This window comes from Eubalaena glacialis, chromosome 1 (assembly GCF_028564815.1).
Source record: "Eubalaena glacialis isolate mEubGla1 chromosome 1, mEubGla1.1.hap2.+ XY, whole genome shotgun sequence".
Taxonomy (NCBI): Eukaryota; Metazoa; Chordata; class Mammalia; order Artiodactyla; family Balaenidae; genus Eubalaena; species Eubalaena glacialis.
The window spans coordinates 209,894,710-209,918,542 of NC_083716.1; the positions used below are offsets into that span (position 1 = coordinate 209,894,710).

At 37.7% G+C, this 23,833-nt stretch overlaps 1 protein-coding gene across 2 annotated transcripts in view; it reads left to right on the forward strand.

Annotated features, from left to right (window-relative positions):
* PARD3B (par-3 family cell polarity regulator beta) overlaps window positions 1–23,833 on the forward strand; it is a 1,019,383-nt gene that overhangs the window by 824,093 nt on the left and 171,457 nt on the right. For both annotated transcript variants that reach the window (XM_061186691.1, XM_061186699.1), the window contains one exon: window positions 10,518–10,820. In XM_061186691.1, coding sequence (XP_061042674.1) covers window positions 10,518–10,820 — 303 coding nt within the window. The remainder of the gene's footprint in view (window positions 1–10,517; window positions 10,821–23,833) is intronic.

Consider the following 23,833-nt stretch of genomic DNA (forward strand, 5'->3'; position numbering starts at 1 on the left):
GTCTCTTGTAACATTCTTTATTTTAAAGTCTATTTTATCTGATATGAGTATAGCTACTCCAACTTTCTTTTGATTTCCATTTGCATGGAATATCTTTTTCCATCCCCTCACTTTCAGTCTGTATGTGTCCCTAGGTCTGAAGTGGGTCTCTTGTAGACAGCGTATATATGGGTCTTGTTTTTGTATCCATTCAACAAGCCTTTGTCTTTTGGTTGGAGCATTTAATCCATTCACGTTTAAGGTAATTATCGATATGTATGTTCCTATGACCATTTTCTTAATTGTTTTGGGTTTGATTTTGTAGGTCCTTTTCTTCTCTTGTGTTTCCCACTTAGAGAAGTTTCTTTAGCATTTGTTGTAGAGCTGGTTTGGTGGTGCTGAATTCTCTTAGCTTTTGCTTGTCTGTAAAGCTTTTGATTTCTCCATCAAATCTAAATGAGGTCCTTGCTGGGTAGAGTAATCTTGGTTGTAGTTTCTTCCCTTTCATCACTTTAAGTATATCATGTCACTCCCTTCTGGCTTGTAGAGTTTCCGCTGAGAAATCAGCTGTTAACCTTATGGGAGTTTCCTTGTATGTTATTTGTCATTTTTCCCTTGCTGCTTTCAATAATTTTTCTTTGTCTTTAATTTTTGCCAATTTGATTACTATGTGTCTTGGCGTGTTTCTCCTTGGGTTTATCCTATATGGGACTTGCTGCGCTTCCTGGACTTGGGTGGCTATTTCCTTTCCCATGTTAGGGAAGTTTTCGACTATAATCTCTTCAAATATTTTCTCTGTCCTTTCTCTCTCTCTTCTCCTTCTGGGACCCCTATAATGCGAATGTTGTTGAGTTTAATGTTGTCCCAGAGGTCTCTTAGGCTGTCTTCTTTTCTTTTCATTCTTTTTTCTTTAGTCTGTTCCGCAGCCGTGAATTCCACCATTCTGTCTTCCAGGTCACTTATCCGTTCTTCTGCCTCAGTTATTCTGCTATTGATTCCTTCTAGTGTAGTTTTCATTTCAGTTATTGTATTGTTCATCTCTGTTTGTTCTTTAATTCTTCTAGGTCTTTGTTAAACATTTCTTGCATCTTTCGATCTTTGCCTCCATTCTTTTTCTGAGGTCCTGGATCATCTTCACTCTCATTATTCTGAATTCTTTTTCTGGAAGGTTGCCTATCTCCACTTCATTTAGTTGTTTTTCTGGGGTTTATCTTGTTCCTTCATCTGGTATATAGCCCTCTGCCTTTTCATCTTGTCTATCTTTCTGTGAATGTGGTTTTTGTTCCACAGGCTGCAGGATTGTAGTTCTTCTTGCTTCTGCTGTCTGCCCTCTGGTGGATGAGGCTATCTAAGAGGCTTGATGGGAGGGACTGTTGGTGGGTAGAGCTTACTGTTGCTCTGGTGGGCAGAGCTCAGTAAAACTTTAATCCACTTGACTGTTGATGGGTGGGGCTGGGTTCCCTCCCTGTTGGTTGTTTGGCCTGAGGCAACCCAACACTGGAGTCTACCTGGGCTCTTTGATGGGGCTAATAACAGACTCTGGGGGGGCTCACGCCAAGGAGTACTTCCCAGAACTTCTGCTGCCAGTGTCCTTGTCCCCATGGTGAAACAGAGACACCCCCTGCCTCTGCAGGAGACCCTCCAACACTAGCAGGTAGGTCTGGTTCAGTCTCCCCTGGTGTCACTGCTCCTTCCCCTGGGTCCCAGTGCACACACTAGTTTGTGTGTGCCCTCCAAGAGTGGAGTCTCTGTTTCCCCCAGTCCTCTTGAAGTCCTGCAATCAATTCCCGCTAGTCTTCAAAGTCTGATTCTCTAAGAATTCCTCCTCCCATTGCCGGACCCCCAGGTTGGGAAGCCTGACGTGGGGCTTAGAACCTTCATTCCAGTGGTTGGACTTCTGTGGTATAAGTGTTCACCAGTCTGTGAGTCACCCACCCACCAGTTATGGGATTTGATTTTACTGTAATTGCGCCCCTCCTACCATCTCTTTGTGGCTTCTCCTTTGTCTTTGGATGTGGGGTATCTTTTTTGGTGAGTTCCAGTGTCTTCCTGTCGATGATTGTCCAGCAGCTAGTTGTGATTCTGGTGTTCTTGCAAGAGGGAGTGAGAGCACGTCCTTCTACTCCGCCATCTTGGTTCCTGGTCATCATAGGATTGTTTTGCCTGGTCTAGAATTTCTTATAATTGGAATCATATAGTAAGTTCTTCCTTTGTGTCCGGTTTCTTTCACTAAGCATGATAATTTTGAGATTCACCCCTGTTCTTGAGTATTTCAGTACATAGTTTATTTTTTGTTATTGCTGATTTATATTCTATTGTATGAATATACCATTGTTTGGTTATACATTCTCCTACTGATGAATATCTGAGTTATTTCCATTTTTTGCTTTGATGAGTAAAGCTACTACTGGGCATTCTTCAAGGATTTTTGTGGAAATATGTTGTCATTTCTCTTGTATAAGTACCTGAGAGTTAAATTGTTGGGTCATAGCTTCAGTGTATGTCTAGTTTTATGACAAAATCCCACATCTTTTCCCAAAGGGATTATATTGTGTTATACATCCACCAGCTGTATATGAAAGTTCTAGATGCCCCACATCCTTCCCAACATTTGATGCTGTCATTCTTTTTCATTTTAGTAGGGGTGTCTCTTTGTGGTTTTAGTTTGCATTTCTCAGATGACTTATAATGCTGAGCACTTTTTCATTTGCTTATTGGGCATTTCTAGATCATATTTTGTAATGTATCTGTAGAAGCCTTTTGCCCAGTTCTAATTGGGTCATTTTTCTTTTTATTATTGAGTTGCAATTATTTTTTTCAATATATTTGATACAAATCCTTTGTTAGATATGTGTGCTGCAAATATTTTCTCTCATTTGCCTGTCATTTTCTTGATTTGTTTTAATGAGAAGGTTTTGATTTTAATGAAGTCGAATTTACCAGTTTTTTCTTTTATGGCTCATACTTTCTGTGTACTCTCTTGGCCTTCCCCAAGGCTGTGAAGATATTCTCTTTTATTTTATTCTAATAGCTTTATTGTGATAGCCTTCATGTTCAGGCCTATCTTGCATCTTGAATTGATTTTTGTTACGCTATAATGTAAGGCACAAGGTTCTTATTTCCCTTATGGATATCTAGTTTTTTCAGTACCACTTGTCGAAGAAATTGTCCTTTCTTGATAGAATTTTTTGGCACCTTTGTTGTAAATCACTTCACTGAATACGTATGAGTCTGCTACTGGACTCTGTTTTCTGTTCCATTCATTTATATGTCTAACCTTTGGCTTAATTACAGAAGCTTTATAGTAAGTCTTGAAGTTAGTAGTGTAAGTCTTCCAACTTTATTCTTATTTTGCTAAGTGATTTGATTATTCTTGGCCCTTTAACTTTCCAAATAAATTTTAAAATCACATAACTATGGAAAATAAACCTGCTAGGAGTTTGGTTGGGATGATATTCAGCCTGTAGAACAATTTGGATGAATTGTCATCTTAATAATTGAGTTTTCTGATTCACAAACAAGATATAACTCTCCACTGATTTAGATCCTCTTTCATTTCTCTCATCAGTATTTTATTGTTTTCAGTGTCTTTTCTTAAATTTATCCTTAAGTTTGTAATAGTCTTTAATCCTATTTTAAATGGTATTGTTTTCTTGTCTGATTGCTATTAGTATATAAAAACACAATTGATTTTTTATATCCAACTTGTATCACACAAAATTCATAATAAAAGCTATAATTCAAGAAACTCCCCTGATATAAAATTTAAAAGTATATGTAAAAGTACATACTGAAAGAGTTATCAAACCGAAATGACTTTTCTAGTAATATTATTAGACTTTAAAGAAAAGCAAATAAAATAATTTGACCAGATAAGCAAAAAGAGCAAGTTATTTATAAGTAATTTATGACAAATAAAATTAGACGGTCATCCAACTTTTCATCAGCAACACTTTGTCATAGAAAATAGAGGATGGAGTCACACGTTTTAAATAGTCAAGGGAAAAAGGTGAGCCAATAATTTTATATCCAGGAAAACTAGCTTTCAAATATAAAGGGTATACTCTTGTCAACTTAAGCAACACTATCCCATGAGTTCTTCCTGAGGAGTCTAGAAATGACTGCATGTTCATTGACATTAGGATTGTGGTCCTTATGAGTTACTTATAGAGCCAAGATTAAATGAGAGATGAGTAGAAGTATAGTATGTAGCAGCTATATGCTTCAACAACTTAAATATAGTACAACTACAAAAATGGAGGGATGAGGGGAAGAGCTTATAAAAAGAGAAGTTTAACTCTTTTTAATAATCATACCAGTGGTACTATTGGTATTGTTATTTTGAAACTATTATATGTGTAATATAAAGCACGTTGTAACCATGTGATATGTAGTTCCAGCATTTTCTGTGTCTTGAGAAACAGGATTCTTAATGTGGAGGAAAGGAGATACATATATAATATAGACGTGCTTGTGATGAAGAGGGAACACATGGAGACCTTCTGGGGTATCCCACAAAAGTCAAGTTCTTGACCTCAGTAATAGTTACAAATATCTTTGCTTTATACCAGTTCTTTAATCCATAGATTTGTTTTGTGTGAATTTCTGTATCTTTCTTTCATTTTATAATAAATGGTTAAACAAACAAAAAAGGTGTACTAGGATTTTCCTCACCAAAAATTTTAATATTAGGCAAACTTACATTACATAAACCTAATAGAAGTTTGCCAATAACTTTTACTAAATGTGTTACTTTGGTGGCGGAGCTGTAGGTGGATAACTCGAACCAGTGTGTCCCACCACATCAGACTTACACCCCGGCGTTAAGTAAATCATGCATATCTGTGCCCATTTGCGTGTGTCCCTCTCTCTGACTGAGTGCCTCACCCCACTTCCACATCTCTTCCCTGCTCCTGGAATAAGCTCCTTCAAAGCCCAGTTCATGTGGCACTGCCTTCATGATTCTTCCTCAAAACCCTTAAGCTGAATTGACTCTTACCCTTTGTACATGCAGTATCTTTGTTTTCCCAATGAATTGTTATTACTTGTTTATATCTCCTTGATAATGAACCAGGGACTGATAATTGTTCCTTTTTTCTTTCTGGTATGCAATACAATATCAGTAACTATGAGTGAATAAATCAATCAGCCAAAATTAGCAGAAAGAAAAACATGACACTCAAGGAGCTTGTAGGCTAGTTATGGAAGCAGAATATCCAGAAATGCATCAATAAAAGATTTTTATTTTTATTTTTTTTACAAAGTAGCATATAACAATGGCAGATTAATAGAGAATTTGGTGGATACATAAGTAGGAGAGGAGGAGAATTATTGAGGTCTATGAGGAGCTGTAAATGAGTGAGTTTAGCCTTCATTCTAGAGAAAACTAGAATCGAATAGTTGATTGGTGGAGAATGGGTACTCTAGGCCAAAGCAGTTGATTTGGAAGGGACCAAATAAATGTTCAATGAATAGTAATTTGAAGAAAATTGTTATCATAACTGAGTTGATAATGGAATCATAAGAAATCAGGTTTGGAAGACAAAGGATGCCCGCTGGTACCTGTTTAGTGTTTTGTTTTGTTCTGTTTCAATTTTGATTCACTACAACAGTTAGTAAGTAGTTGTAAGGGACTTTTTATATTTAAAAAAAATTTTTAAGTATCCTAAATATATATGATATAAAAATTCAAACAGTATACCTTCACTTCCACTCTCCAGAGGCAACCATTTTTATGAATTTTTTGTGTATCCTTTCAGACATTTCCTATGCATATACAAAGATATGTACATGTACATACAAATATTCACTAATATCTAGACCCATATGTATAGCTTATTTCTTTTTAATATAGGAATAGCATGACCCTATTTTTAAATTGCACAATATTTAATTTCCCCTATAATGCACATATAGGCTGTATCTTATTTTTCACCATTATGATAACATGTAGTGTGTTTTTATTTTTGATCATATCTGAGATCCTTTAGTTATAATAAAGAAATTTATTCCATTTTCATTTATTGTCATAACAGATAAATCTTATCATATTTTGTTACTCTCTTTTTTACTGCTTCCTCTGTTTTCTATTTTTTACTCTATGGTTGCGGTTTTGTTTTGTGTATTTCTCTTCTGCTGATAATTTGTTGTTTTACTGGGTTTTTTGTAATTGTATTTCATATACTATGACCCGTTTCCTGATTTATCAACTTTAAGCAGTAACTACGGATGCCTGCTTTAAAAGGTGAGGAATGCTTTCTCCTAAATCACCTCCTTGTTAGCTTCTGATTTTCATAGTGATATTTTTATATTGTCAGAGTTTATAATATTTACATTTTTCTGTAATTATTCTTCCTACAAATGTTTAGCCTTCATTTTATCTTTAAATGAATGTTTTGCTCACCTCCACACCTGTCATTCCCCAGCTTTGCTGGGCTGAATTCTTTGTTTGGATTCAATTCTTGGTTGGCTGCTATTCATTATTAAGTAGTTTTGCAAGATGAGTCAACAAGCGTTACATTCTCTTGAGTTTGTAAATGTTTGAAAACGTTTTTCTTTTGTCTTTATTTATGTTTGAGGCCAGCCTGAATTTGCCTGGATTTTTAGATGACTTGATTTTTCTCTTGACACAATACTTAATGCTTACTACATGCAATAACCCCTAATATTTTCTCTTTTATTATATTTAATTTTCTAAACGCTTGTTATCACCCATTAAGTTAATTCCATGTTCTATGGTGTTTAATTTTTTTTTTTATAAATCTGTACTAAAATATAGTATTAGATGACAGGGCATAGTGATCTAAGGTCACCAGCCGCTTGAATTCCACGTGTTCTCTCAAAATATCTTCTTGCCTGATCTGCTGGTTGCACTGCCCTGAGGGCTTGTTTTCTATGGCCTTCCATTTTGGGAGAGCACATCACTCTAACAAGAGATCAGCCTGCTTAGTGAAGCCTCTTAAATGACTTAAGGTTTTATTTTGCTGGGTTCATGTTTATCTCTGCTCTGCTCATCCTGCCCTATCAGCTACAAAGCAGGTTCATGCTTCTTTTCTCTTCTCCCCATTTACCTCCATGAAGTTTCTTCAGGGTAGAAGGAAATTTCTCTCTCAGTGGAAATCTGTCTCTTCTAGCCCTGCCTCTCCTCCCTTCTGAGGTTGGAACCTCACAAAGATTTACCCTACAATCCCAGTGTCCTACCCCTGTCTTCAAACTCTGTTTTCCTAAGTAAAAGTTTGTTGTCTATAGTCCTCTGAACTCTTTCTCTTACTTTCAGTAAAATGCCTACCCTGCTAGAGACAAAGGTATATATCAACTCTTGATATACTAGCCCTTTTGGATTGAGATCGAATTTCATTGCATGTTTTAAGATTATGGCTGTATTCTAATTATATTGTAGATGGAATTTTCTTCCCAATTTCTCAATTGTTCATTCATTTAGAGTTCAGGGAACAAAGTAGAATAACCATACTCTTACTCTATCATTTATCACAATCTTCTGTTAGAGATCCTTGATCTGACAGAGATATGATATAAATGCTCTTTTGAGGAAGATTATTCTAATCACCTTTTAAGGTATAGATTAAAGTGGGATATGGTGACATGTCCAAAAAAATCTTAGAATAATCTAGCCAGCACAGTCTAATAGAACCTGCTGCAGTGATGGAATTAGTCTATATTTGCACTGTCCAATATAGTAGTCCCTAGCTCATGTAGCTGTTGAGTACTTGAAATGTGGTTTGTGAAACTGAGAAACTGAATTTTAAATTTTTTAAAATTGTAATTAATTCCAATTTAAATTTATATAGCATCATATGGTTAATGGCCACCATATTGGACAGTGCAGAGCTAGGCAATATAAAGCCTGAACACTAAACTGTGGCTAAAGAAATGGAAATAAAAGAGGCTATCCAAGAGGTATAATGGAAAAAAGAAATAACAATGTTTTTGTAGGGGAAGAGAGGGAGGAGATTTAAACAATTCAAAGGCAAGTGTGCTGGAGAGAATGAGGAAGCTGGTGGTACCATCCAATCAAAAGGGGATATTATCCAGGGCTATTTTGAAAAATAGATATTTTAACAGGTTGAGTTCCCAGTGGTAAGGAGACATCCACGTGGAAATGACTATATAAACAATTAGAATTCTCACACTGAATTGGAACAGAGGGAGGTCAGAACAACCAAAAAAATATATATTTCCTTGACATTTCTCTCTTGAGAGAGTCTTCTCTGCTTCCATACACCCCTTTTCAGAGATTGCCTTTTCCTCCCCCACGCGGAGAGATCCTGATATATGGCATAATAATGTTCACAGAAATTACTATTTCACCTACTGAGTGATTAATATGAAATTAGTTACTGAAACACTCAGTGGCACAGAGAGGAGAAATTTGGTTTTGTTTTAGAAAGGAAAAATACAAGGTAAAATATTGCTTTGCATATATGGAGTAACTTTTCATCTGAGAATCTTTACATGCTCAGCAAGCTTAATTAATGAGAAAACCTCTAAAAAAGAGAAATGATGAAATAAGGAACACAGATTCTAGTGTTCTATTTCTGTGATTTTTACAAGTCAAGCTTGGTGATTTCCTCTTTCATTAATGCACAAGTGTAGCCCCGTGTGGCAGCCATGAGATGTTCATCTTTCTGCTGAGTGATTTCTCTAGAAGGCATCCCACTTAGGAGGAATAGTAACCACACAAAATCCCACCCCCTAACTTTATTGATGTCCTGTGCTCTATTTGCAATGGAAATCCATCCATATCATCACAGTGCAGCAAGCATCCTCCAATAATCCAGTCGGCACCGTCCCTGGAACGATTGTTTTGTTGCAGAATGGAGCAGGTTATCTTCTTCATCAAAAATTATTCAAAACAAACATCCATGAATCTGGAACTAACATGCATTGAAAGAGGACAGGCAGGGCCTCTTAACGGGTACCCTACTGTGTAATCTTCCTTTCATCTTCATTCAAAATCCCTTGGAGATTCAAGCTCCCCTTTGCACAGAATATAAATTCTTCTCATTACTTATGTGTAGGGTACATGATTTGACCTAGTCAAAAGAGATATGCAATAATGTATCCTGGCATTTATTTTCATCTGTTGTGACTTGAAGATACTGTTTTTTTGGTCCTATACCTTCTTCTTCATCTTTTTAATTTTCCTTCCTCCTCTCTACTCAAAGGGGAAAAAAAGCCATTCTGCCAAAAGGGAAAAGACCTTGAAAAATCATGGCTTTTAAAGATTTTTACAAAGAGTTTGATGTTCTGTAAAATAAAACTAGCTGCCATGTGCAAAAATAGCTGTTTTTATTTGAAGAGGAAAAGATACTGAGAGAATTCAGTTTCTGTTTTTTCACTCATCCAGGTCTTCGATATACATTTCCAGGCATATATAGATCTTTCACTTCTAGCCCACGGTCCTCTCATATTCTCTGAGCCTAGTTCTTCAGATTTATCCCCATCCTTTCTTGAGTCTTTCTTTCACCACCTGAGCCAGCATTGTCTTATTTTTCTCCTCCTGTACACAATGTACCTTGTTTGCCCAGTGATGTGAAGTTACATTCTTTCCTCATTAGTGGAGAACACCTCCTGACACCATCGAATCACCATCGTCCAATAAGATGCCACAGTGACCTTTCCATTTTAACATGTAACTGGGAATTTAGGAGATCTGGCCTAACACTCTCCAGACTAAATGAAAAATTCTCAAAATTCAGTTGGATTTGGAATCCACCTAAGTATATTTTTCTGCTCCCATTCCCAGTAGTCTACACAGTGAGTACGCTGATTAGCAGTAGCATTTTGTAATATCACTAAAGGCTTTAGAGCTGTGGAGTTCTGCCAGTAATGGTGTTTAATTCACTTATATGCGCCAATTCGTCTCTGTGAGGAGCCTATTAATTTCTTCACTATTTTACTCTGTCCATAGCCCCTGTATAATGAAACACAATGATCCCCATTTGTGTAACCAAAAAACTTAGAGTCTCTCATAAATTATCTCTGATCCCACTGCTTTTAGTGACCAGAAAGCCTCTGTATTTCTTTTTCATATTTAAATCAATTTTTGCAAGCTCTTTTCTTTAGAAGAATACACTAGAACTCAAAGTCACCAAATGATAAAATCACAGACAAAGTATAAGATTCTGATGGGCTCTTTAACATGCATCCCTGTCTCAAGTCAGACTTCTTTAATATTACACCAAAGATGGCCTGTTCCCATGAGCACAGCCCATTTATAGGGAGGAAATGTTACTGAAAATCAGCCTCTGACTCTGCAATCAGCCCAGTCATCAGTGGGCAGGATATTAAAATACCTATAGCATTGCTATAAAAGTAAAGACCCTGTAACAAATAAAGGTCAGAGATTTAAAATTAATCCTGTGGAATCTGCTATTGGCATTTCTGCATGGTGTGATCTTGAGTATCCAGGAAAGTGACAGTTAAGTGACTGACTAGGAGGAATTAACATAGATTCAGGAGAGTCTCTCATTGTATCAGCATATAAACTCACATACATCTTGTTCTGCATTTTTCAGGATTGGGGCAAAACATCAGGAGCTAAGGGAAAAGCAAGCAAGAGGTCTTATTGATTATGCTGCTGGTGCAATTGGATCACTGCATGATATGGACGATGATGAAATGGACCCCAACTATGCCAGAGTAAACCACTTCCGGGAACCATGTGCATCAGCAAATGTCTATAGGTCTCCATCTCCCCCTCGGGCTGGACCACTGGGATACCCTCGGGATGGCCGTCCACTGTCTCCAGAGAGAGACCACTTAGAGGGTCTCTATGCCAAGGTCATCAAGCCATACCATCCACCAGTGCCAGTTGACAGGTAATATAACTTATTGAAAGATGAATGTAGTTTTAATTCAGTAAGTTTCAAATCATCTCTACTGCTGAAGCAGGTAAAACTATATCCTTCAATCTATTAAAACTGAAATGACATAGTACCCTTGACAAGTGCTATGCTTTGACCTACCCGTAAGGTATCAGCCATCAAAAATAAAACAATTGACAGTTCTAAGGTGGCATGAATGAATAGTAGTAGTTGAGTTCATGAGGCAACAGGGAGCAATTTTTGAAGGAATATTGTAACAGAGAACTAGTTATAAAACTCTGAAGGAATATTGTCCTTTCTCCTAAGAGCCCTACTATATAAGACTTATTCAAGAAGATGGCATGACACTTGGAGGTGAAGAGTCAGAGAAGAGAGTGGTGACTTCTAAGTGGGTGTGATTATAGATAGCCTCAGAATTGCAGAAGACTTTGCAAAGATTGGGATTTTCTACTGAAGGCATATGTGATCCTGCATAGATATTCATGGGTGATCAGAGGTAGAAAGGAGATAATCTTGGCAATAGGAGTTTGATGAAGTAGAGAAAGATAAGAGGTGACAAGGCCAAGGATCTTTAGGTTTCGCAGCTGAGGAAAGAGATAATAGGACCATCTGTCAGTACAATTGAAGTAGGTAGGGAAGAAGATGATTCCAACCCCACCTCCTGCCAAAAGCAAAATGCCTTATCCCTTGAAAGGCTGGTATAAGAGAGTGTTAGTCAATATATATTGTTAGGTGACCCTTTGAATTACACACAGAAGGAATGAGTTGACTGACCTTGGTTTAATCTGCTGTAATTTCAAGTCTGGAGGGAGGAGGTGAGGGGGGAAGGGTGGCAGGCACAAAGAGCTCTCATTCCAGATGAAAAAAAGACTTGTTTTCCAGATTCCTTTTGGTCCTGACAACCACCCACTCCCAATTAGTAACCAGCGTTTGTGTGATAGCGTGATATATCGTATATGTTTACCGTTTACATTTCCCCAGCTGGGTGATATTATGCACTTTCAATTAGGTTGGGGAGAGGAAGGAAAATCATGGCGTTTTTATGCAGACTGTGAAGTGCAGCTTCACAAGACTGATTACCTTTCAGAGCCTTTCCAATAACCAAGTGGGAAGGAAGGAGCAATTTTTAATCCTTACTGTCAAGCCTCCAGGTTGATAGTATTAAAGAAAGATGGTCAAGTTTTTCTTCGGGATAAAATGAAAATATAAATTCCTGGGACTGTGTGAGACAGCCATAACAAAACTGTTAATTCAAAGGACTGATTAAAAGCTGGCCTTTTTCTCCCAAGCCTTTATAAAGGGTTGAATTTTTATCACGTAAATAATGATACCAGGCATGAGTCTCTTCTGGCCCAGACGACAGCCAATCTTCCCTTCTCTAAATCAGATAGGTCTTCATAGTAAACCCCTTGGCAAGTGCCCTCTGCTAGAATCCCAGTGCAGAACTGTTTCTAGGAACCTCCAAAGCCAATTTTTCCGATTCTAATTCCATGAAAATAAATAATAAGCATTCTGTTTAAAAATGTCCACTACTCAAATGCATGTGGAGAATTCTGTGCTAAGCCACACTGAACAGGTTTTCTTACTTCTTTCTTCTTATCCCCAATGGCTAATGTGCATTGAAAGTCTCTAAGAGGAGCATACAACAGTCAATGCTATCACTCCTCAATTTTCTGTCACCTAAGGCTTATTTTTTTTTGCCAAACATTATGACTGTTCTTTGGAACACTAGAAGACTCTATCCTGAAGCTAATTTTCACCCACATAGATTTGACCTGGACAGAAATTTCTTAGGATAATTGTAACTGTAGCCACTATAGAATGATATCAGAAAAAAAAAATGTTATTTACTGCCCAGCCCAGACATGTATAGGCAATATTCTTTCCTTTGGCTCTGACCTCTTTGTACTAATAAATGATCTAAAGTTCTTTCAGTGGAGTGTTAGACAGTTGTCATATTTTTGGATAACAGATCAAAGTGTAACTCTTTATACTCAGAATTATCTTTATTCTGCTCTTTTTTTTATTTTATTATTATTTTTTAAACATCTTTATTGGAGTATAATTGCTTTACAATGGTGTGTTAGTTTCTGCTTTATAACAAAGTGAATCAGTTATACATATACATATGTTCCCATATCTCTTCCCTCTTGCGTCTCCCTCCCACCCTCCCCATCCCACCCCTCTAGGTGGTCACAAAGCACCGAGCTGATCTCCCTCTGCTCTTATCTTTAATCGTATTTAAAAAGTGTTCTGCTTCTTGTTCTTTAAGTCTTAAGCAGTTTTTGTCTTGGCACATAATAAGCATTCAATAATGTTAGCTATCATCATCATATCATCGTCATCATCATTATTATTATTACTGGTTTTTATCAATGAGGTTCTGAACTTTCCAACATGCCTGGATCCAGGTGAGTCTAAGCGAGTTGCTGTGGCAGCATCCCGAACAGTGCCCATAAGCAGGAACTCTGAGCTCTAACCCTACCTTATTTACAGTTAGAGGCTTGTCATTCTTTCAGTCATCTGTACAGACTTTGACTCTCTCAGTAAGTGTTCATTTGGCACCTACTGTGTTCTAGCCTCTGATGTAAGCTCTAGGGATGATACAAAGATGACTATGATATGGTCCCATTCCAGAGGAAGTCATATTCTAGGGAGGAGGAAATCAACACATGTAAAAATAGATAATTGCAATTTAATGTAAACAGAAGAAAAAGAAGCTTTTCTTTTCTAACTCTGCTGCTCACAAAAGGTCTCCAAAAGGAAATGATATTTGAACTGGCGCTGGAAGGATTCATAAGAACTGACCAGAAACAGTAGAAAAATGGTTTTCCTTACAGACTAATTAGAATGCACAGGGGTGAAGTGGCCGGAAAGAGCATGGCACATTAAGGAAGCTCAGAAGCACCCAGAACGTGGAGAGTGGATGGGAAGGAAAGTGAGAGGAGATGAGGCTGGAAAGCAGATTGGAGCCAAACTGTGAATGAATAGATTCCATCCTATACTCACACTTATTAATTGGTAGTAGCTGTCTGCAAATCTGTGTTAAGAAGGGTTCTGATCAGGTTCCCAGAGGTTTGGAATGAAGGGAGAGATGAACGGGTGAAATACAAAGAATTCCTAGGGCAGTGAAAATACTCTGTATGATATTATAAAGATGGATACGTGTCATTATACATTTGTCTAAACTCATAGAATGTACAACACCAAGAGTGAACCATAATGTAAACTACAGAATTTGGGTAATAATGATGTGTCAGTGCAGGTTCACAGTTTTAACAAATGTACCACCCTCGCAGGGCATGTTATTAAGGAAGGAGACTATGCATGTGTGGGTGCAGAGGGCATATGAGAAATCTCTGTACCTTCCCCTCAATTCTGCTGTGAAATTAAAACTGCTCTAAAAAAATAAAATCTTAATTAAAAAAAAAGAAAGAAAGAAAGAAAGAAGGGTTCTGAAGTTATGCTTGAATAGTGGTGTCTGCCCTGGGCTCCAGAAGGATGAACAGTAGTGTGTGTGCAGTGGGTGATCCTGTGCACAATGGGAGCCACCAAAATGCCATAATTAGGTAATGAGCTGATAGATCTGTATTTGGGGAAAATAGCTCTGCCAGCTTGATGGCAGACAAAAAGGAAGACGGTTAGATGGTGAGATAAATTAAGATATGATTAGAGTAGTGAAGGATGGCAAGGGTCTGGCATAAGAGAGTGGCACTGGAGACAGGAGAAAATAAGAAACAGCCAAAAACCTTAGCTTAAAACTAGGAAAAAGATGTTTAGCAGAGACCACAGAGGTAAGATTTTCAAATGCTTCAGAGAAGTTATTAGAATGAGGACTAAAAAGAGGATTTGGGATGTGGCCACTAAGGTTATTAATTAATTTAGAGAGAACAATGTCAATAGCCAGATAGGAGGAGAGGGAAAATTACAATAAGAGAGTTGATTAGGAAGTGAGAACTGAGTGAGCATGGTGGTAAAGAGAGAAAAGAGTTGTTGTAAGATGGGAAGGCTTGCAACCTTGAAATTCTTTACATGACAGTATTTCAGAGCTAACAAGAGAATTCAGAGACCATCCACAATAGCCTTCTCTTATTATCATTGCAGAAACTGAGGCCCAGAGAAACTGGGTAACTTGCCCAAGATAGCACAGCATGGAGTCAAGACTTTATTTATTTAGTGTCTACTAAGTGTCAGGACCTGAGTTCAGTACTGGGTCCATCAGGAAACAAGGAGGAAGACAGGGACCTTCTTCTCCATATGGAGCTTATGTCCACTGGATGCTACAAATGTAAACATGCAATGAGAACACAGTGTGAAAAGTGCTCCTGTAAGGGAAGCATGGGGTGACTGCTGAGTTTGGGGTTGCTGGGTTGGAGGCACAGGGAACAGTGTGGGCGAAAGCCCGGAGGTGAGAGGAAGCACGCTGTGTTAGAGGAACCAGAGGAAATGCAATAAAATAGAAAATAGAAACCGGAGTGAGAGGAGTAATGATGAGAGATAAGACACGAGGGTCAGAGAGCTGAGCAAAAGGCAGATGACAGAGCCTGGTGGGCCTCCGTGAGGAGTCTGGACCCCATCCTGAGAGGTAGGGCAGGGCTCACGGAGGGTTGAACTGTGAGACTTAGTCCTGGAATTAAACCCCGCCTAGGCAGTTGACCCTCACCTCCTCATCTGCAAAAGGAAGGTTATATTGACAGCCTCACATGTTGTGATGCTTAAGTACGATTTTACCTTTTGCATTTTGGGGGTATCTATATAAAGTATACCTCTATTTGTTCATATATCTCTGTGTCCAAGGAACATGTCATATTGTGTGGTTCACAGTGGCTTCTGAATAGGGGCAGCTTCTGCCTCTTACCTCCCTGCTTCTCAAGGGTTGACCCTGAATGCTCAGCCCTTCTGAGAAACACTTGGCTTATAAAGGATTCATCTTTACAAGATGGTGGTTAAAAAAATCCCTACCACCATGACGGATTCAAAAGACTGCATTTGCCCGGGACTGTTTCTCCCAGGATTTGAACAGAGCATGGGTTAAGTCCCGTCCCCAAAGCCTGACAACTACTTAGGGTTTATAATGCATTAGGCTCCCTCCGCAATGCCAGCATTTAAAGGCTCCCACAGTATATGACCATTACAGCTTTATGTCTGAGTGAGGATACAGTAGTCCCAAGTGGGGGCAATGGAAAGTGTGTGTGGCCCTTGACGCAGTTGAGGTTCTGCGTTACTCCACGGGGTTATCTGAAATTCTTTACTAGAGTTAGCCAGATGTGTTGAACCACACACCCCATCAGTAAAAATGCTTTTGGGTGTTAACTCCCCAAAATATGTGTATTTGTTTCTAAATGATATTCACTTATTTACCTTACTAATCTATGCATTGTAGAATACACACCAAATATAGAAATTAATAAAAGAATGAGATTTTGTTTTAAACATAAGTAATAGTTCTAATGTGTTCTTCCTCCTCTCAAACGGGGTGCACACAGCTCATTTTGGAGATGATTGGTCTCAAGTTCAGGCTCCATGGGCATAGGGACCTTGCCTGCTTTGGCTCACCATTATCTCTACAATTCCCAGAACAGTCTACACTCAATGAATAATTTTTGCTCCAAGTAACATTTACCATAGATCCTGGATCAACCTACCTGGACACAGAATCTAAACCTCATTATTAGCCCTTCAGATATTTGAAGTGGCTGCTATGACCACCTTCATTAACAAACATTTATTGAACTCCAACATGAGGCAGGCTCTGTGCTCAGAGCTGGCTTTACAAGGATGAAGAAAACAAATACATAACCTTGAGAAGTATAATCATTTCTTCAGTAGAAACTCCCCTAGCTATCTTAGTCATGTCTTATGTTATAATCCACATCTTTAGCCTTCTTGGTAGCCATATCCTGAGTACACTCAAGTCTACTGAGTTTATGACTGCCCTCTGTTGAGCGTGCCATGCAGAACTGGATTCTGTGTTTCAGATATGGTCAGAAAAGCACAGCAATCGATGGGACTCTTACATCCTTTGGTCTTAATTCTTTACACTTGTTAATGTGGCCTAATTAACAAGGCAACTAATCAGCTGTCGTTATTGGCTCACATTGCACCAACTTAAATATGTGCTTGTTAGGTTTGGCCAATTGTTATAGCCAATAAAGATATTTTAAAGTATTGATTTTTGTCCTCCGATATATTAGCTATCCTTCCTAGCTTTATACCATCCTCATATTTAATCATGGTGGACTCGTATATGTTATTATTTTTTTTTTTAATAAATTTATTTATTTATTTATTTTCATTTTTTGCTGTGTTGGGTCTTCGCTTCTGTGCGAGGGCTTTCTCTAGTTGCGGCAAGTGGGGGCCACTCTTCATCGCGGTGCGCGGGCCTCTCACCATCGTGGCCTCTCTTGTTGTGGAGCACAAGCTCCAGATGCGCAGGCTCAGTAATTGTGGCTCACGGGCTTAGTTGCTCCGCGGCATGTGGGATCTTCCCAGACCAGGACTCGAACCCGTGTCCCCTGCATTGGCAGGCAGATTCTCAACCACTGCGCCACCAGGGAAGCCCTCGTATATGTTATTGATAAGATCATTGGTCAATGTCAAGTACAATCCCTGCAACTCATCACTTGAGACCTCCATCAATCAATCCTCCTTCAGATGTTAAGTTAGCTATTAATCCAGTCTACTGTTTATCTGGTGTGCATTTTCGGTCCATCCATGAACATCGTGGAAGACTGTTTGTTAAAAACCATAACTCATTAGATGTCCCTAAGCTTGTCATCAGAACTAATGTTATCTTCCTACCATGTTACTTGAATGTCCATTTGGTTCAGAGTTGGGCTGAACAGTTGTCCACAGAATGGACTAGCCAAATTTCTAGGGGCCTCAGAAGAGCTGTCAATAGCAACAGTGTGTTCAGTCAGACCCTGTTTGGCTGTAAACAGTAGAAAACCCAACTGATATACTTGTCTCAACCTTCAAGGAAAGTAGGTGGCCCTGGCCCTCATAAAGTGGCCTCTTTTCGTTTCTTTTCCTCTACTTTCCCCCAGCGGCTAGGCCTTTTTCTCATGTTGCCTCATGATTCTCAGATGGCTATTGCAGCTCCAGACTTTGTGTCCACTCTCCAAGAAGAAAGTAGGAAAAAAGTGCAAATGGCCAATAAAGTATGCCAGTCAAGTTCATCTCTTTGAAAAGATTTCCCAGGAGACCCCAACAACTTCTCATTGGCAAAACCTATAAGTCTCTTGTAGTTACAAGACGGTACTGAGAAATAGTGTTTCATCTTTCCAGTAAGTAAAGACAAGGGAGAAAGGAATTCTAATGGCTTTTAGGGAATCACTCCATGGAATCCACCACAGATTACCTCTAGATGATATCTCTTCTTTTGTTTTTTAATTCCGTTTCATAATGCAAAAATTATAGATTGATGCTACAGTATATTGATGCTGTTCAATATATTGTTGTGGGAGGCAATTCTTATTATGTAGACCCTCTTTTATAGCTAAGACCCAAATATTTCAGTCTGAATAACTCCTAAAATCACTGAAGTAAAGCAAGTGGGGAACATGTATTCTTAGTTTTCTGGAAAACTGAAAACATACTGAAAAAGTATGTTTGGGGAAATTCAAAGATAAGGATGATGAAGGATAGGAAAAGTGTTAACGGAAAAGCTTCATGGCCAGCTGTGAACATCTCTTGTGCTCCTGGGGCAATGCAGGATCATTGATGTCTCTTTCCCAAACAGTTGCTTGATTTCAGAGGTTTAATATTTCAGTGAGTCACAGCTTTGTCATGCACGGTTCATGCCTCTGTTGGTGTTTATCCCCAGTCTCTTTCTCTAGTGATTTTTCCTGTTAATTTTACTTTCATTTAACAGCTTTTTTTGCTCTCACTTCTGATTCACAGCTTTGTGAGGCTGTATGTAGGGATTTGAACAGTGAATACAGTAGATTACTTGGAGATGTGTTTTTTAGTTTCTACAAACAGAGCCAAAGTACTCTTGGTTCAGTTTGGGAATCCCAGTGATAAATGCCATATCCATAGAGAGTTAAAATTCATCAGTTGAACAAAGCAATCAGATTTTTTTTCTTAGAACATATTACCATCAATTTTTAAGTGACTTTTAAAGAATAATGAGAAATCTCTTAATGAAAGAATCTCTATGACCAGATAAGTGCTAATAGTAACTGATATACCATTAACTCTACTTTCCTCCATCCCCTCTCTTTAAAACTTGATGTTCTCATTAGTTTTTTTTCCATCTTCTGAGAGCCCTACTCTTGGGACTCTACTAGACTTATGTTTGCCTAAGTTGAGAGCTTCCAGGGGTGACAAATGTAGACAACCTTCTCCTTTATTATGCATGAGCTAGGCAAGGATGTTTGGCACTCAGTGACCATCCATTTCCAAGACCTCCACCCCTGTGCCATTCCCAGTCACTGGTAGTAAGTGAGCACATTTGAGGAATGCTTGCCAAAGAGTTACTCTGATTTCTTAAAGCTGTCATCTAAGCATTGACTTGACTGTTTTTCAAACAAATGTCCTGATCCTGAGGATATATTCATCTAACTTATCCTGTTTACTAAGAGAGGTAGGAGGGAATATACAGAATTTTTTAGACATCATAGATAACACAGAACAGAACCAAATACAGAGTCTTCTGCCCTCTAGGGGGATGCAGCTGATATATTGGAATAGTAATGGTGATATGCTATGAGAAGGGTAAGCGAAAGAGGCTATAGGAGCACCAGAGAAGGCCACTGAATGCAGATCTGGGTGGCCAAAGAAGACTCCTTGGAATCTATATTGTGACCTAAAGAACAAGTAGAAATTAATCAGGCAGGCAGAAGAGCATGACAAAGGCCCAAAGAGAAAACATGGTACACTTAGGGAACTGCATATATCAGAAGAGCTGGAGTGTGGTATGTAAACTGGGGCCAGCTAGAGGAAAAAGATGAAGGTGAACACAGGCCATATTGTTAAAGGCCATATAATCTGAGATAAAGCATTTAGACTCAAGAGCAACAAGGAACCCTTGACATGGAGGTAGCTTGTTCAGATTTATGCTTCGGAAAGTAACAGAAATTCTGTAGAGTAGGTATCTATTTCACAAGTGTGAAACTAGCAGCTCAGAGAAATTAAGAAACTTACCTATAGTAACATAGGTAATACGTTGGCAGAGCAAGGATCCCAGCCCAGGTCTGAGTCCAAAATCCATGCATGAGCTTCCAGCTATGCTAGGGATTTTCAAACTGCAGGCTGTAACCTTGAAATCAATTTAGTGGGATCAACCAACATTTTTTTTAAGAAAACAGTATTGACAAGAATGGAAAAGATCATTGCATAGATTGTAATAAGTGTAAGAATTATTTCATAATTTCTTTAAGTTATATATGTATGTAAAATGTATATACATATATGCATATGTATACAGAGTATACAGGGTATGTGAGTGAATACTGGGATATGATGCAAAATGCATTTATCACTGTAGATTGCAGTTTACAATGTTGGAATCCACTAAATGTGCAAAGAGCATGCATGTTGCTCCTCACCTGCCAGACACTCTGCCCTCCCTCTCTCCCTCATTCATTCATTCATTCCATTAAAAAATATTAGACGTCTGTTAGGCGCATAGCATCCTACTCAAAGCTATAGAGGTACAAAGAAGTATCAGAAGCCTTAGGCTTTGACCTACTTCTCTGTAGTGGTGCTAGATTTGTGTTGATCTACCACACTTACTCCAGGCCTCTTGTGACCTGAGGTTTGCATTACTCTATTAGGTGAAGCCACATACCTTTTCATTACACAATCTTTGCTGATGCTAGAGACAGATTCCAAAGTACCCTCTTCATAATTTCTGTATTTAATGCAATGTGTAATCAAGAATAAGCCATTGTTAGGTCAATTGCTTTCCTGTGTTTATCCTTTCAAACAATAAATAATCAGTGGGATGAGAAAGGGCAGTAAAAGATAGTTTTAATGTCTGTACTCATAAGTGTCCAACATCTTAAAGAGATGTTTTAATATTTATACACTGCAGAATACTCTCCCCTCTGGAGAGCTGGCTGGGAATTGATATGAACCCAGACAGAAATAGAGTTCAAGAGCCATTGTTTTGCACAGACTTTCAATCAAGGCTGAGTAGCACTCTGGATTCCCTCAAACTTGGCTATTACTCAGCCTTTGGCTTTCCTCTGAGCACAAGGCTAGGAGGGATATTCGCTTCAATGCAGACACAGTGGATTTTCTATGTCAAGGTCAGTAGCTGGACTGGGCGCAAGCCATGCCCATCCTTAGAGCAAAGCCTGGCTGGATATCCTTATACAACTCCTTCTTATTTTCTTTCTGGCTTAGTATCCTCATCTATAAAATGAGCATAATCGTAGTACCTACCTAAGACTGTTGTTACAGGAATTTAACTGAGTTTATACATGAAAACAAACAAACAAAAAAACCAGCATCCAGCAGTTAATAAGCACCATTAAAGTTTAAGCTAATATTATATATGCTGTTATCTGGGCATTTACACCATTCTGCAATTAAGAGTACTATTAATCTCCTAGGAGTGAATTAAAGTTGGGTGGAGAGTTCCAAAATGTTCTTACTTCTCCATTTAGTACATTTTTTTTCAGTTTGGATGAACAGTTCTTGCCAACATGACCTCATGTATTTTTGTTTGCTTCTTTCATAACCATATACTTATAGTTATTATATATAGCCATGTTTATACATAATTATAATTACTTCTTAACTCTTTATTTTGAACTTTTTATAAAGTCACAGGAAGTTGAAATATAGTGTAGAGAAATCTCTTGTACACTTCACCCAGTTTTCTCCAGTGGCTGCATCTTACATAATTATAATACAATATGAAAATCAAGAATTTGATTTTGGTACAATGTGTGTGTAGTTCTATGCCATTTTATCACACATCTAACCACTTCTGCAATCAAGATGTGGAACTAATTCATCAACACAAAGCTATTCTTCCTGCTACCCCTTTATAGTTATACATCCTCTTCCTTCCACCATCCCCAACCCCTGGCAATCATTAATCTGTTTCACATCTCTATAATTCTGTCACTTCTAGAATACTGCATAAATGGAATCACATAAATGGGGAAGTTTGTGACCTTTTGAGATTGGCTTTTTTCACACAATATAATGCCCTTGTGATCCATCTGAGTTGTTGTGGGTATCAGTAGTTCATTCCTTTTATTGCTGAGTAGTAGTCTGTGGTATGGACGTACCACAATTAGTTTAATTCACCTATTGAGGGACATTTTAGTTATTTCCAGCTTGGTAACAGAGCTGCTATGAATAGTCACCAATAGATTTTTGTGTGAACATTAAGTTTTATTTCTTTCTTTCCTATCTGTAAGTTTCTAACTTTATTTCCTTATCCTGTCTTATTACAATGGCTAGAACTTCCAGTTCTATGTTGAACAGCAATCACAAGAGTGAACTCCTTGACTTGTTCCTGACCTTAGGGGGAAAGCATTCAGTCTTTCAACATTAAGTATCATGTTAGCTTGGTTTTTTGTAGATGTCTTTATCAAGTTGAGGAAGTTCTCCTTAATTCTTAGTTTTCTGAGTTTTTTTTTTTTTTAATCATAAATGGGTATTGAGTTTTGCCTAATGTTTTTCTGTTTCAATTGATATGATCTTGTGATTTTCTTCTCTAGCATGTTAATACGTTGGATTACATTTATTACTTTTCAAAGACAGAACCACCTTGCATCCTGGAGTAAAACACATTTGGTCATGGTATATAATTCTTTTCATATATTACTGAATTTTATTTGCTAAAATTTCTGTACGAATTTTTGCATCTATATTCATGAGGGATATTGGTCTGTAGTTGTGGAGTGTTTTTGTACTCTCCTTGGGTTTGGTATCAGGGTAATACTGGCTTCATTGAATGGGTAGGAAAGTGTTACCTCCTTTTCTTTTTCTGGAAGAAATTGTATAGAAATGATGTTAATTCTTCTTTAAACATTTGGTAGAATTCTCCAGAAAAACCATCTGGGCCTAGAGATTTTGGGGAGGTTTTTAATGAGGAGTTCAGTGTCCTTAATAATTATAAGGCTGTTCAAATTATATTATGTGAGTTTTTATAATTTTTACTTTCTAGGAGTTGGTCTGTTTCATCTACGTTGTCAAATTTATGTGTATGGAGTTGTTTACAGTATTCTTTTATTATTCTATTGGTAGTATATTCCCTTACTGAACTATGGAGTCTAGTAACATCCTCTGTTTCATTCCTGATTTTAGTAATTTGTTTCTTTTCTCTTTTTTCTTTGTCAGTCTCATTGGAGGTTTGTTAATTTTATTGATCTTTTCTAAGAACCAGCTATTTTATTTTATTAATTTTCTCTATTAATTTTCTGTTTCAAATTTCACTGATTTGTGGTCTTCATTATATCCATTTTTCTGCTTACTTTGTTTTTTTGTTTTCTTTTTTCTCTTTTCCCTAATTTTTTGCAGTGGGATCTTAGATTACTTATTTGAGACTTTTTTTCTTTTCTAGTGCAAGCATTTAATGCTATAAAATTCCCTCTCTGCACTGCTTTAGCTGTATCTTATAAATTTTGATATATTGCATTTTCATTCTCATTCAGTTCATTGTATTTTTTAATTTCCCTTGAGACTTTCTCTTTGACCCGTGGATTATTTAGAAGTGCATTGTTTAGTTTCCAACTGTTAGGAGACTTTCCTATTATCTTTCTGTTCTTGATTTCTACTTTTACTCCATGTGATCAGAGAACAAACTCTGTAGATTTTTTACTTTCTGGTTTGAAGTTAAAATATCCTCATGTGATTGTGGATTTATCTATTTCTTCTTTTAGTCTTCTCAATTTTTGCTTTATGCACTTTGAAGTTTGTTATTAGGTGCAGGCAAATTTAGGATTGTCATATATTCGTGAAGGATTGACCCATATATTATTATGACTCATCTCATTTTATTTCTAGTAATTACTACTGCTTTAAAGTCTACTTTGTCTGAT